The 16,094-nt window shown below is 35.9% G+C and overlaps 1 protein-coding gene across 1 annotated transcript in view; it reads right to left on the bottom strand.

Moving 5' to 3' along the window:
* LOC141494319 (liver carboxylesterase 1-like) overlaps positions 1-16,094 on the bottom strand; it is a 58,908-nt gene that overhangs the window by 22,450 nt on the left and 20,364 nt on the right. Inside the window, 5 exon segments of the mRNA XM_074195431.1 lie at positions 643-783; positions 4,662-4,700; positions 6,610-6,714; positions 6,986-7,002; positions 7,442-7,529. Of these exon segments, the coding sequence (XP_074051532.1) occupies positions 643-783; positions 4,662-4,700; positions 6,610-6,714; positions 6,986-7,002; positions 7,442-7,529 (390 nt within the window).

The raw sequence follows: 16,094 nt of genomic DNA, 5'->3' as shown, positions 1-16,094 counted from the left end.
ATGCAAGTCTCACTAATAGAGGTAACATACTAAACCATGAACAATAGTTATTTATTACTGAGTATGAGTTCATTTATCACAGAATTTAGATCATCTAGGGGAATGACCTCATTTTACAGATAAGAAAACCAAGGTCCAATAGAAATGACTTGATCAAGGTCATATAGATAGCGAGTAATTCAGATAGTTCACATTTAGGTCCTCATATCCCCAAAATGGCACCTTTTCTATCATGCCATCCATATTTCCTCTATATTGCACAAGAAGTTTGGACTTCAATCTAGGGCCTCATACAAATATTTTTTTTCACTTAATAGGAAGGAGGTAGAAGAGATCACAAGGTATTCATGATTAAAGTGGAGTTCATGAATTTTTTTTTAATTTTATTTCAGGATAGTTTATAATTATGATCCCATGTGTTTAATTTGATGCATTTAGAAACATTGCGTAGACAAAATTTCCATAGACTTCACCAAGGTTAATAATCTTATTCGTGGAGGTAGGATTTAAGCGCATGGAGTTCACTGAAAAGCAGCAGGAACAGATATATCTTATCAAGTCATTAATTAATTTAGTAAGGGATTACTGCCCTGTAAAAGAAAAGAAAGAATTAAATTCTAGAAGAAACCAAAGGACCCTTACAGTTGGAAGAAGCCAGCTGAATTCATTGTTGTTGATTCCTACAATGTAGGGGATGTGATTGTACTGCTTTTCAGCAAGGAGTTCTTTGGGGTTTTTAGGGAAAAATACTCCATCCAGGATTGCAGTTATGAATGAAATTTCCTATAAAAAATAAAAATTATACACCCACTCTCCTTTCCCTCCCTTGCCCCCAAAATTGAATTGTATAGTTTTGTATGACTATGACTTATAGGGTGTCATATTCCCAGTAATTAAGGATTGGCACAACAGAGAAGAGGACCTGAAACTTTGAATTGTGTCTCTGAATGACAAGACAAGCTATGGATAGTGTCTTTAGCTCTAATTATTAGTCATTAATAAATGGTTATTAATCAATTACTTTTGCCAATCTTACAATTATTTGCTGCTAACAAAAATAAAGAAAAAGATCAGAATACAAATTCTGATCCTTTAGAAAGATTGGTCAGGTTTAGTTAGTGAGTCATAAAAAAATGCTAAGAAATTATTGGATCAACTATTCATTTTCACCTCATTTTTTTCAAGGTCAAAACCAAATTGAAACTTCCCTCCTCCCACAGCTCCCCCTCCCCAGAAATCCTTTCCTGATCACTCTAGCTCTCTCCAGCATCTGAAATCATTTATTATTCCTTGGGGCATAAAAAAGGTACTGAAATTAGAATTTTAAAATTAGGGTCCTGACTCTAATACTCCAATACTTCCTTGTTATGTTGTCACTTATTTATTCTCTGGCTTTCTAAGATGGGAACGATAACACTTGTATTGACTATTTCTTAAGGTTGTAGGAAAAAAGGTGTGAAGTAGTATTCCATCATTGTTTTCTTTCACATCTTTATGCCATTTATGCCTTGACATTAATTTATACTTTGTGTAATAAGAATAAGGATAGGAAGGACAGCTAGATGGTACAGTGGACAGAGCACTGGTCCTGGAATCAGGAAAATGGGAGTTCAAATCGAGCCTCTGACACTTGCTAGCTGTGTGACCTTGGACAAGTCACTTAACCCTGATTGCCTCACATCCAGGGCCATCTCCAGTCATCCTGATTCACATCTAGCCACTGGACCTGGATGACTCTGGAGGAAAAAGTGAGCCTGGTGACTTGTCACAGTGCCCCCTCACTCAAATCCAATTCACATGATTGTCATGGCATCACCTTTTTGATGTCATGTACTTTTCAAAAATGAAAGACAAACATTATTATTGTTTTAAGAATATAATGTCTATATAAATTTAGTTAGTGTATTTAAGTTTATGTAAATCTATAACTCTATGCTTAAATCTATATAAGTTTATACAGTTTTAATTCTCTGTTTTCTGTCTGTTTAGAAAAAAAAAATCACAAAATCTCAGAGTTCGAAGGCACCTAAAGGAATATCTGATCTAACCTATGCCAGAAAAGGAAAAAAATCCCCACTTCAACATCACCAATAGGTGTTTTGTAGTCTTTTACTGAAGATTTTAAATGAGAGGTTGGGAGAGGGAAGGGTTGATGGGAAACTTGCTCCTGTGTAAGACATGCAATCAAAATTAACCTCCTTGAAACTTGCACTCCATGCTCCTAATGTGTCTAATCCCTCTTTAGAATAGACCTTTAAGCTCTTAAAGACTGCTATGATGTCCTTCAAGTCTTCTACAAACAAAATATCCCTGGTTCTTTTCCCACATCGTAAACCAGAAATAAGCCTCTCACCATCCTTATCTCTATCTTCTAGAAGGTGGCCCCCCAGAAATGAATACAATATTCCAGATTTGCTCTTACCAGGCAGAAGAGGAGCATCAAGGTACTGCCTGCTCCTTATTGCAGGGCTAATAGTCCTTTTGATTTTTTCTTTGCTTTTTTAGAATTACGAACTTAAACATACAAAAACATGAACATAATTCATATAGAAAGATAAGACAGGATTCAGAACATTGGATCTGGAAGTCAGTAAAACCTGGGTTCAAATCAGCCACAGGTACTTCCTAGCTGTAAGAGCATGGATTTGTTACTTAATGTGTTTGCCTCAGTTTCCTTAAATGAGATAGCATTTGTAAAGTGATTAGCACAGTGCCTGCACTTAATAAATGCTTATATCATTCCAAAAGTAAAGAAATAGAATTTAATACAAAACCACAAATTCCTATTATATACAGCTATTTTAAAGTATATATTAAGATTAGTTTAAAGATACTAATAAATACCCTACTTCTCCATGTCTCCTGAATTTTCTTCTGCTCTCTTCTATGTGTTTTTTTTAAGTTTCACTGAGGCAAAGTTATGCCTTTCTTAAAGCAGCCCCCAGTTTCTTTTTTCACCAACAAATATATCTTTGTGTGAATAGATGTATATCAATCATTCTTTCCAGTTGACAAAGCCCTTTCACATCCAATATCTCATTGGCTCTTCACAATGCTATGAATTAGGTGGCATCAGTATTATCCCCATTTTACAGATAAGGGAACAATCACAAAAGAGTTCGAGGTCCTTTGGGGGCAGAGCAACAAGGGACCTTAGTCCCTATTCAATGAATGGAAGAAGAAGGAGGGGGAAAAAACATTTATTTTACTCTATTATACTAAGTAGTTCCCTTGTAATTGATACTGTACTGAGAGTTTTTTATATTACCTTTTTGAACTTTACAATAATTCTTCAAGATAGTTATTATTAGTCCCATTTTACAGGTGAAGAAAATGAGACAAACAGAAATTGCCCAGAAAGTAAGTATCTGAATCCAGATTTGAATCAGGTCTTCCTAACTCAGTAAATTTTCAAATCAACATACATTTATTAAGAGTCAGAGTCATGTAGTGTTTAAAGTCCTGGACTTGGAATCAGGAGGACCTGGGTTCAGACCCTAACTCAGTAAATACTACCTATATGACACTGAGCAAGTAAGTTTCCCCTCTCTGTACTTCAGTTTCCTTTAATGTAAAATGGAGGTAGTTGAAACTTGGTGTTCTCCAACATAAGGCCATTTCAGCTCTTAAGTCTATAGTCTTCAAATATATTTGTTATGTGCTAGTCACTGGAAATACAAAATTTAAAACCAACTAATACCTGCATTCAGTAAACATATTCAACTGTAAAAAAGGAATTCTATGTTCTCTACTTATACAGATTAGGAAATTGAGGCTCAGGAAGGGAGATATGAGTTTATCATGTTCTCCTAATTGATAGATGGCAAAGTCTGAACTTTTGGAATAATCTTCGATCTCCTGGCTCTTAATCAACATTTCTTTCTACTATTATTACATTGTCATTTATTTAAGCTAGAATACGCAGATAGTCCTTCAGTTTATTATGACAATTAAATCAAAAAGAGAGGAAATATTTCCATTTTGTACAAGTCAGGACTGAAGAAAAGTCATGAGTGATGAGCTGGAGAGATTCAGGAGGGGCCCATATTTAGAGACAGTAGAGTTAATTAGTCTTCTACTTATTCTAATAGGACTTCTTAAGTATAAATTAATGTCAAGGCTTAAGAGAAGGGAGTCTAAAGTATTCTATGAATACAAGGCAACTAACTAAAAGGGACAACTAACTTGGTACTGATGGTGATGGGAGATGAAGAGCTGAGGAGAATGTTCCGTATTGCTAAATTAAAAATTGGAATCTCCAAAATGTCAAATCATTCTTTGATTTAATAATTAGTTGAAACCGTATTGTAGGCCATCTTGTACCAAACATTAACCTCACAGGATAAAATAAAAGTCAGCCAGGTTTCTTTGAGGCCTTGACCTTATTTACAAAAGTTACTGAAGCAGTCAGCAACTCAGCTGAATAGCTTCCTCAGGTATTTATCTGAAATACATAAGGTCAACTTCTAAAAGGGCCCTACAGCTATGTACCTGTGTATCTTGGACTGGGTAGGTCAACACTACAGGATTGAAATGATTCCCTGTGAGAGAACGAAGTTCATTCCTTTTTTGATAAGGAATAATTTAATTTATTTTGTTTAATTAGAACTTAAATGAACCAAGATTTAAAATTTCTACTTAAGAAGCCCAGGACAATTTACCTTTGTAGATTCTCCAAAAACATCCAAACTGAATAATTTCTGTGGGGGGAAAAACAACAAAGGTGAAAGAACTTCTCAAAAAGAGTTGGTCTTGCTATTTCTTGAAAATATCAAGTTCTGTTCAGGGATGAAGTAGACGAGGTTCTGATCCCTACCCCTCACAACACAATCCACAGAAGTGGATTCTATTAAGAATGATAAGACCTATTGGATCTCAGCTTTGTAGTTATCCTTCCAAGTTCTGAATCACTCCTCCCACTTATCCTTAATTCTAAGATTCTGAAAAAAGAGTTCTGAGAAATGTAGGTCTGTATATAACAAGGATTTTTTCCATCGTTTGTATAAGGCAAACTCTTCAACATCCCTCTCTTTTTTTCACTCATCTCATTACTTCAGATAAAAAAGCAAAGGAAATAAAAATACAGCATTTTTTATTTATATAATCCTGCAAGTAAAGTTGAATTTAGTAGAAACTTTGAAAGTGGCCTTGGAACTAAAATGGAAACAGTTCCCTCACTATCTCCTTTATAAACTATCCAGGGATGACATTTTCTAAGACATTTTGAATGTTTCAAGATTGCTAGATTCTACAGATTCCCAACTAGTCTAGGGAAAAAGCAGAGAATTGTTGCATTTATCTAAATTATTCAAGGGGCAGCAAATATGTGTATACCCTTTGATCCAGCAATACCACTACTGGGTCTACACCCTTAAGAGATTATGAAAAAAAGGTAAAAATATCACTTGTACAAAAATATTTATAGCAGCTCTGTGGTGGCAAAGAATTTGAAATTAAGTGAATATCCTTCAATTAGAGAATGGCTTAACAAACTGTGGTATATGTATGTCATGGAACACTAGAAACAAGGAGGGTTGGGAATTCAGGGAAGCCTGAAATGTTTTGCATGAACTGATGCTGAGCGAGATGAGCAGAACCAGAAAAACACTGTATACACTTAAAGCAACACTGGGGTGATGATCAATAATGATGAACTTGCTCTGGGCTATCTGCAATGGAGAATACCATCTGTATCCAGAGAAAGAATTGCAGTGTTTGAACAAAGATCAAAGACTGTTACCTTCAATTTAGAAAAAAAAAATGTAATCTTATTATGTAATTTTGCTATATCTTATAGTTTATTTTTCTTCCTTAATGATTTCTCTCTCATCACATTCAACTGAGATCAATGTATACCATGGAAACAATGGAGCCACTAACAGAATGCCCTCTCTGGGGAGTGGGGGAGAGGGAAGCAAGAATGGGAGGAAAATTGTAAAACTCAAAATAAATAAAATCTTTCTAATAAAGAAAAATATCCAGATCATTCAGGCCCCTACAACCTGTCTACTTCAGTTTCTTCAACTGTAAAATGAAAATAATAATATTATAATCATAGTATCTATTTACTAGGGAGGATGGGAGGATCAAATGGAATAATATTTGCAAATCATTTAACATAGCAGGCACTATATAAATGTTTATTTGCTTCACCCTCTTCCATGTTGAGCATAGACCCCTTTGTGAGGGAAGGGACTGATATTTTGGCTTTCTACCACTCCTAGGTGTCTTTCCACTCCCCTCTACCTTGGTTTTCCATGGGATGATAGATTCTAGAAGCAATTGACTATTTGAATAATTAAATAATGAGGGATTTCTAATTATCTTCTAGTCTACCCTCCTTGGCCTCAGACAAATGGACACAAAGACAATGGATGTGAAAGCCTGAAAATAATTTCTCATGTTATGGGTGATTTGTACATTAATCAAAGTGAATTGAAGAGCTAGTTTAATTCATTCTTAAAAGTACAACTACCTACAATTCTGAATATCAGAGTTTTGCAGACATGGGAGCCCATTCATTCTGCCTGGAGGAACTGGAGAATTCAAACATCATAATGTACAATGAAACTTGCTAAAGAGCTATTGGGTCAGAACTCTGTCACCTACCATCTCAAGAGTTGTATTCAGGATCTCTTCCTCAGTCTTCTGCTGTATACAATGAACCATGCTGGCTGAAGTAGTTATTTTACACCCAATCAAGGTTATAATTTTCTGCCAAAGGAAAAAAATACAAAAAACTGGGTATAACTAACTTTAGCTATTATATCTACTTCTCCATTGATATCTATGTATCTATCTCTTTTATTTCTATATTCCAGGAACAATTTCTATCTATATAGGAAGAATAATGAAAAATTAAATCAATTTTACCAAAGAAGAGCTACTAAAAGAAATCAGTATATTCTTAAAGTATGATCTCACAGGACAGCATATGCAGTACTAGATATGATGTCAAAGGACCTGGATTAAATCCTAGGTGTGCCTCCTTATGACTTCTGACTTTGGACAAGTTATGTCTCTGGAACACATTTGTCTCCTATGTAAAATGAAAAAGCTGAACTAGAAAATTACTGATGTCTCTTTTAGTTCTAAATCTTGTGTAGGGAAGCTAGTTGGTGCAGTGGTTACAACATGGACCCTGAAGTTAAATGGACCTGAGTTCAAATTTGCTCTCAGGCACCTGACTCTTACTAGCTGTGTGACCCTGGGCAAGCCAGTTAACCCTGACTGTTCCCCATCCTGGACATCTCTAGTCACACTGATCCATAACTGGTCACTGGACCCAGATAGCTCCAGAGGAAAAAGTGAGGCTGGTGATTTTGCATAACACACCCCTCACTCAAATCTAATTCACATGTTTGTCATAGCATCACCTCCCTGATGTCTTGTCTTCTTTGAGAATGAAGGAAAAACAAAAATGCAAGAAGTCTACCTCAGCTGTTAGAACTATATAGAGATTCCATAAGGACAACTCCACTCTGGGAAATAGCCTGGTGGAAGAGACTGTTGGTCAAAGGAGATAAAATCTGAAAGGAACAAAGTGAAATTAAAATGATTTCAGAGCAGAGCCATAACTGCATTGAAGCAACTGACTTTTCCTAATGCATAAAAATTTAGAGAATATGACAATGGCTATTATGTCCACAGCATAAAATAATGGAGCTTAGTTCTTAATTATAATAACAATTAGTTAACATAGGAAGTTAACTACTGTTACACTTCCTCCCCCAGGTGAATTCCTTCCCAACCTGCATCACACCTGCAAAAACTTCTAACTCATCCATGTATATGTTGTTGCTCTCATGAGAAATGTAAGCTCCTTGAGAACAAGAACTTTTTCTTTTTATCTTTGATTCTTAAGCTCTTTCCATATTGTCTTTTATCTAGTGTATACTTTATAAATATTTATTTAAAAACAAACAAAAAAGAGTCCTCCAGTCTCTCCAAACACCACCTAGGTTTGTTGTTTCAAAAGTCTTTCCCTCCACCTCAGTTAGTCTTCAGAAGATAATCCATTCAATGATTCATATTTTTTCTTTTAGGTACATTTTCTAAAACTTGCCCTAGGTACCCAAATTGCTAGTTAAACATACCATCTAGACCAACAAATAGGGTGGGTCAGGGCTTAAATGCTAATGGATGAGCTGTCCATTCTTCTGGGACAGGAATAAATGATAAAAGGATTTTAAAAAATGTATTTATTTTTTCTTTAGTGACCTGATATTACCAAGGTTGACTTTACCCTAGAATTTTGTTTTTCAGAAAGAACATCAGAAAAAATTAACCAAGTAGCATATGTATGAGTGATATGAGCCAAGCATATGTGACAAAGTTTTTTTTTTTATCCTAGGAAAAAGCAGTTGTAATTTTCTTCCAGCAATATCCCTCTGCTATCTTCATTCACTACTCTCCCTTCTTTTTCCTGTTCCTACCCTAAAATACCCCACTTCTTAGGGAAAGCTGCCCACAGAAGTATGGATAACTAAAATGTAATAGTCTGATCCTCCTAGAGTGATTTAGGTTTTAAGTGTAAACAAAGCTTAAGTACAATGAAATTCTATTAGAGTATCAGAAGCCAGTGGATGCCTTTTAGCACAAGGGAACTTCCAGTAGGCTCTGAAATTATGGTTTGCCTATAAACATGGTTCTGTATTCATCTGCTGCCAATTGGCAGTATTGTTACCAAAAAAAAAAAGGTTTAAAGGGGATTAAAAATTGTATTAAGTCAAGAAATATCTCACTAATTTTCTATGTCAGTTGAGGATCAGAAAGGTTGAGATCAACAAAGACAGACCATTTCTTCAGAAGCCATCCCTTTTGCTATATTACTCAGATAATTCTCAGTGGGGCTCCTGCTGGTGAGAAGGAAGTAGGAAGTTTTGCTTTATTCATGCCCCACTATAAAAGGTTTAAATAGCCTCTCCCTATAACTATTCTAATATCCAAGCCAGAAAGGGAGAGAAAAATACAAAAATAGGGAAAGGAGAAGACAATAAAGAGAAAAATGGGGAGCTAAAAGGAAGAAAAAGAAAGAGAAGAAAAAGAATTTTCTTCTTTAAATTTTTCTAATTTTCCAAATGCCAAAACTCTACCTTTTTACTCATAATAAGTAACACCCTTCACTTTCAGATCTCAAAAAATACTGTTCTGTACCACTAATGCATTTTATTTATATTAAAAGTGTTATTCAAAACATTGTTGATAAATGCAAAAGGCTAAACTTGCTTAATTATTAACATGCTAATTGATTTTTTAAAATTTTTATTTATTAACTAAAATACATAAAAGAGAAAAAAAGAACATTTCCCTGTACACAGTAGAGGATTCAATGTAAAACCATGAATTTCCATTTCAGACTGTTTGCTTTTTTTTTGAAAAGCGATGTAATAAATATTACACATTGCTTTCAAAACTACCTTGTTTATCCTGTGCTTTCTACCAAGTTTTCTTTTGTTCTTTGCCAAACAGTTTTTATTTTTTTCCTCCATCCCTCCATGGCTCTCCATAGGACGCTATGATTAAATATAATTATATAGAATATGCATATATTTACACAATCATATACATATATATACATATACATATAGATCTACATATATATGAAAATAATATCATGGATACTTCTATTCATCAGTTCTTTCTCTAGAGATCTATAACATCTTCCTCCATGGGTCCTTTGGTTTAAGTATCTATGATACTAAAGATAAATTAGCTATCCAAATTTGTTTTTAGCACAAATATTTCTGTTACTTTGTACCACATTCTCTTGATACTACTTATTTCATTTTTCATTATTATATGTAGGTCTTTCTATGTTTTTTAAACCAACTACTTTATAATTTCTTATAGCACAGTATATGTCATACAATCAAGTATCACAATTTATTTAGACATTTTTCAATTGAAGGTCATCTATCATTTCCCCAGTCTCATAAGTCTAAGATTATAAGATGTCATCTCAAAGTTGATTTAATTTACATTTCTCTAATCAATGATGATTTAGAGCATTCTTTCATTTGACTATACATAGTTTTGATTTTTTCATCAAAAATTATTTATATAACCTTTGACTATCAGTTCAGTTATAACTTGTAATGAATAAATTTAATAAATTTGAGAAATGAAACCTCTAGTTGAGAGACCATCTATGAAATTTTTTCCCAGTTTTCTGCTTTCTGTTCTTGGCTACATTGATTTTATTTGTATAAAACCTTTTTAATCTAATATAATATTTTAATTAATTCCAAAATCTAATGGTTCATAACATTTTTCTTAGGCTTTCTAAGTCCCAAACAATATTCTTTGTACATTTATTCACTTTATGTTCACTTTTCCTCATGTAAAATCTTAGAGAAAAGTTTTCATTTTGCATGCTGGGTGACAAAAAGTAATATTCTATGTTAGGTAAAGAGCTGCTTAGGGGGAAAATATGGCTCTTTATAGACATGTAGAGTTCAGAGAGGAAAATTCCTCAGTCTTACCTACACTGATGCTTCCTGTCCTCTCTATGTCTTGAAAGAGAAAAACTCATCAAAGCCCAAAACAAGATCTGAATAGTTTTTCAGTTCCCGGGATTAAATGGCACTATTTTTCTCTTTCCAGAGAATCCCATCCATGAAAGATAGATATATTGCTGATCAAGGAATCAGATTAGCAGTTTCGGAGATTTCAAACTTAAGACTGTTGTCCTACTGTTAGCAGGACAAATAGGTGGTACAGTTGATAGAGCACTAGCCCTGGACTCAAGAGGACCTGAGTTCAAATTCGACCTCGGACACTTAATAATTACCTAGCTGTGATGACCTTGGGCAAGTCACTTAACCCCATTGCCTTGCAAAATAAAAAAGACTACCAAGCATTCTGCTTCAGAATACCAAGCCTGAGAATAACAGAGAAAAAGCTTTCTCCAACAGACCAGAGAAGCATAGAAGAGGAGTGGTTGATGGGTGATACTACCCTTTTCCTGAGGAAATCACAGACAGCCAAGCTTGCCATCCAGAATTTTGAATGGGTTACCTTTTACACATTACTAGGTTTCTGTCAGCATATTCTCATTCTCCCTACAAATAGTGTTGATATTGATGAAAATGACTCAGATTTATGAATGAGCTCTCATGTTTGAATATTACAGCATTTGATTTTTAGTTAGAAATTGTTTAATATTTAATAGTAAGTGTCGTTATTTTCACTGATTTGTATAAATGGAATAATCCACTAGGGGACACTCATAAGTTATAATCAATATTTTAATGGATATTTGTCCCCAATAATGGAGGTACTGCTGGGATTCTGAGAGCGATTTATAGCAATGTGACAGTTATATTTGGCTTCTCCCTGGGATTCCACACCCCCCTGCCTCAACCTTCCACCAAGAGTGAATTTTAAGGTGAAAAAGTCAAACCAACTGGAGATGGTATACATTTGCCACATAGGATCCACAGCCTCTATAATCATATGCTCAAGTGTGTATACTTTGTATTAGTATATTAAGGTCTTTCTAGATTTCATCATGTTCCTCATATGTGGTAGCCTTAATTGCTTCATAGACTTCTTTTATGCTAATTTTCTCTAAATTTGTTTAACTTTTCCTTTTTTATTTTCTCAACATTTATCTTGTGATTTTTAAGTTACAAATTCTCTTGTTCCTTAAAACCCTTCTCCTATTCATTGAGAAGGCAAACAATATAATACCAGTTATACATGTAAAGTCATGAAAAACGAGTCTCCATATCAGGCATTTCACAAAACTGATAATAATGTGAGCAAGAAAATAAAATGAAAAAATAATATGTTTCACACTACACTTGGAGATCATCAGTTCTCTTTTAGGGAGGTGGTTAGCATTTTTCATCATGAGTCCTTTGAAATTGACAGGCATCATTGTATTTATCATAGTAGCTAAGTCTTTCACAGTTTATTATCATGACAATATTGCTGTTACTGTGCACAGTATTCTTCTGGTTCTGTTCACTTCACTTTACATCAGTTCATATATAAGTCTTCCCAGTTATTTCTTTTGACACCATACCCTTTGTCATTTATAGAACGACAGTATCTTGTATTACCATATCTAACATACCATATACCACATATGTTCAATAACCACAACTTGTTCAGCCATTCCCCAAATGATGTTATCCTCTCAGTTCCCAATTCCCAGCTCTACAAAAAAGAGCTGCTAAAAATATCTTTCTGTACTTGGACCCTTTCTATTTTCTTTGATCTCTTTAAGATTGCACTTGCTCCCCACAGCCTAACCAGTATTTATTGTTTTTATCATGTCATTGTGTATGATGAGTGTCTGTTTCTGTTTTTTACCTCTATTATGTCAGAATAGGGAATATTTCTTTCTCAAAATTGTGTTTTCCATAGAAACTAATGCAATATTTTATAACAAATAAATACTTTAGAATGTTAAAGGAATGAAGAAAAGCAAAGAAGTAAATGAAGAGAGGAGGAAAGGAGAGAGGTAAGTTAGAGGATTTAAGTGCCAAAAATCACACTTTGCCTTCCACTCAAGTTTTCCAAGTTCATCCCTCTATCAGAGGAAAGTAGGGAAGAAGCATTTGACAGAATTTAAAATAGTTTCCTTTCTCTTGGAAAATGAGTTGTTTGGAAAGCCCTTAAAAAACTATAGCACCATCATATTTTATTCTATGCCTCCTAATGCTCTCAAAAAAACTTAATGAAAACTATTCTCATTCTACTTTCCTCCAAACCATTTGGACCACCATGGAGAGACATTGGGCTATTTATCATTTTATTTTGCTCTAAGCCACATTGAGTATACAACAGGAATTAGGAGGAATGCTCTAGATTTGAGGTCAGGACCTGAGTTTGATTCCCAACTGTCATACTCTAACTTCATGAACTTAGGCCGGACACATTCCATCAATGAACTTCTAGTTCCTCATCTGTAAGACTAATAGTTGTATAACCTATCTTGTGAGATCGCTATAGGGAAAGTTCTTTTGAAGCACTATTTTTAAAAATATTATTATAACAGAAATAGTATTTTTCAAATTATATATATTATATATATATATATATATATATATATATATATATATGACACCTTGATACATACTTTTATATTAACTTTTTTTTTCAGTCAAGAATCTCATGTTGGGGGCAGCTAGGTAGGACAGTGGATAAAGCACTGGCCCTGGAGTCAGGAGTACCTGGGTTCAAATCTGGTCTCAGACACTTGATAATTACCTAGGTGTGTGGCCTTGGGCAAGCCACTTAACCCCATTTGCCTTGCAAATTCCTAAAAAAAAAATCTCAGGTAATGGGGGGTGGAGCCAAGGTGGCAACAGGAGAGGAACCTTTCTTAGGTGCTCTCTGTCTGACATTTCCAGTTTCCTGACCTACACCCTGGTGAGCATCGGATACAACTAGAGGGATGGGGGGGGGGGGGGCTCTGCCAGAACAAGCACGTGAAGCCCAGCCCTCGGGCACTCAGCAAGCTGCATGGCCTTGGCAGCCCAGATCCAGGAACCAGAAGCATGCAGAGCCTGGTAAACTGGAGCCCCCAGGCTTGAGTGCTGAGCCTAGGCAGCGGTGTGGAGAGAGACTGCCAAGGGCTGTCCTTTGTCCCTGGAACAGTACTCTGGGGCTCTGACCACATTCAGATCCTGATTACAGTGTAGGTCTCCCATAGAACTGCAGGGCCACCACCTCGTTTCCATGGCAGAGGGGTGAACTTGTGGTCATTCTTGGACCAGGAGGGAAGGCATAGACTCACACACAGAGATCCTTGTGTGTGTGTGGGGGGGTGTCCCAATAATACTCAAAATCTCAGGAAGCACCCCAAACCAGGACAATGCTGGAGAAATGAGTAAGCAGAGAAAAAAAAGATGAACACCATTGAGAAATACTTTGTCTATGATCCCAAGAAGGATCAAAAATATTCAATCAGAAGATGAGGAAGTCCAAGCTCCTGCATCTAAAGACTCCAAAAAAAAAAAACCAGAAATTGGGCTGAAGCTATGACAGAGCTCAAGAACAACTTTGAAAATCAAGTGAGGGATGTGGAAGAAAAATTGGGAAAAGAAATGAGAGAGATGCAGGAAAAACATGAAAAAGAAGTCACCAGCTTAGTCAAGGAGATCCAAAAAAAAAATGCTGAAGAAAATAAAAAAATGTTAAAAATCAGCATAGGTCAAATGGATAAAACAGTTCAAAAGTTATTGAGGAGAAGAATGCTTTAAAAAGGAGAATTGACCAGATGGAAAAGCAGATAAGAAAGCTCTCTGAGAAAAACAAATCCTTCAAATGTAGAATGGAACTGAGGGAAGCTGCTGAATTTATGAGAAAACAAGACACAATACTTCAAAACCAAAATAATGAAAAATTAGAAGAAAATGTGAGACATTTCATTGAAAAAACAAGTGATATGGAAAACAGATTCAGGAAAGATAATTTAAAAATTATTGGGATACGTGAAAGACATGATCAGCAAAAGGGCCTTGACATTATTTTCAAAGAATTACCACAGGAAAACTGCCCCGAGAGATTGAGAGAATCCACCAATTTCCCCCAGAAAGAGATCCAAAAAAAAAACAATTCCCAGGAATACTATAGCCAAGTTCCAGTACTCACAAGTCAATGAGGAAATGTTGCAAGCAGCCAGAAGGACACAATTCAAATATCATGGAGCTACAGTCAGGATCACACAAGACTTACTAGCATCTACATTAAAGGTTTTTAGGTATTGGAATATAATATTCCAGAATGCAAAAGAGTTCAGAATGCAACTGAGAATCAACTACCCAGAAAAACTGAATGCCCTCTTCCAGGGAAAAATATGACTTTCTATGAACCAGAGGAATTTCAAATGTTCCTTCTGGAATGTCCAGAGCTGACCAGAAAGTTTGATCTTCAAATACAGGACTCAGGTGAAGCATAGAGATTGGAGGAGAAGGGGAAAATATGAGGGACTTAATGATGATGAACTACATGTATTCCGGCATAGAAAAATGATACTGATAATACTCATATGAACCTTCTAATGTAATACAGCAGTTAGAAGGAACTTTTATAGATGAAGCACAGCACAGGAGAGAGCTGAATTTGAAGATATAATATAGTGTAAAATGGAGTCAATGGCTAAAAGGGAAATGTAATGGGAGTAAAAGAAAGGAGAGGTGGAATAGGCTAAGATATTTCATATAATAAGATTTTTTTTATTATGAGCTATTGCAATGATATGGAAGGGGGAAGGCAAGTGGGAAAGAGGGAATCTTTGCTCTCATCAGAGGTGGCTAGGAGAGAAAACAGCATGGGATATAGATATCTAGAGTAAGAAGGAGAGAAGGGGGATGGGGGAATGGGAGGAGATCTGAGTGATGGAGGAGAGGATGGACCGTGGCGGGGAGAGTGGTCAGATATAACACATTTTCTCTTTTACTTCTTGCAAAGGGCTGGGATTGTATGGCCTATCTGGGACCATAGGGCCAGGTAGATGCTGGGCCCAAGGGGGTGGTATGTGGGCACAAGACCTCTTGGTCCCAGGGCCAGGGATCTGTCTGCTGTGCCACTCAGCTACCCTACAGCACATTTAACAAGAGGGACAGAGTAAAAGGAGAGAGAAACTATAGTATATGGTAGTAGGGAAGTACAAATGGAGGGAGTTACGATCAGCAATGACAAAGGTAGAAAAATATGAAAATAGCTTTTATGATGGACTTATCATAAAGAATGTGATCTGACTTCTGGCCAAGATGGCAGAGAGAAAACAGGCACAGTTCTAATGTCTCCTGATCTTTCCCCCATCTATCATAAGAAACAAACCTTTTAAAATAAATCTGACCCACAAAACCCAGAAAGAAAAGCCAGGAGAAAGAACATCTACCACAGGATTTGTCTCCCTCAGCAACACTGGATGAATTTGGGCTGGTGAGTCTAGGCTCAGAGGGAGGATCAGGCCCAGATCAACCAGATTAGCAGCTGAATTTTAGCCAGGAGTCTGAGGGCCCAAGGGCCGCACCTGTTGGATTAGTGGTTGGGCTAGACAGCAAGGGCTTGAGTCAACTAGGGAGCAGAGGCACTGGTGTTGGTGCTGTCCCTCTGGAGCTTGCCTACAGGGC

This window comes from Macrotis lagotis, chromosome 1 (assembly GCF_037893015.1).
Source record: "Macrotis lagotis isolate mMagLag1 chromosome 1, bilby.v1.9.chrom.fasta, whole genome shotgun sequence".
Lineage (NCBI taxonomy): Eukaryota > Metazoa > Chordata > Mammalia > Peramelemorphia > Peramelidae > Macrotis > Macrotis lagotis.
Note: the sequence above shows the minus strand (reverse complement) of the source record. Positions and strands in the feature narration are given on the sequence as shown.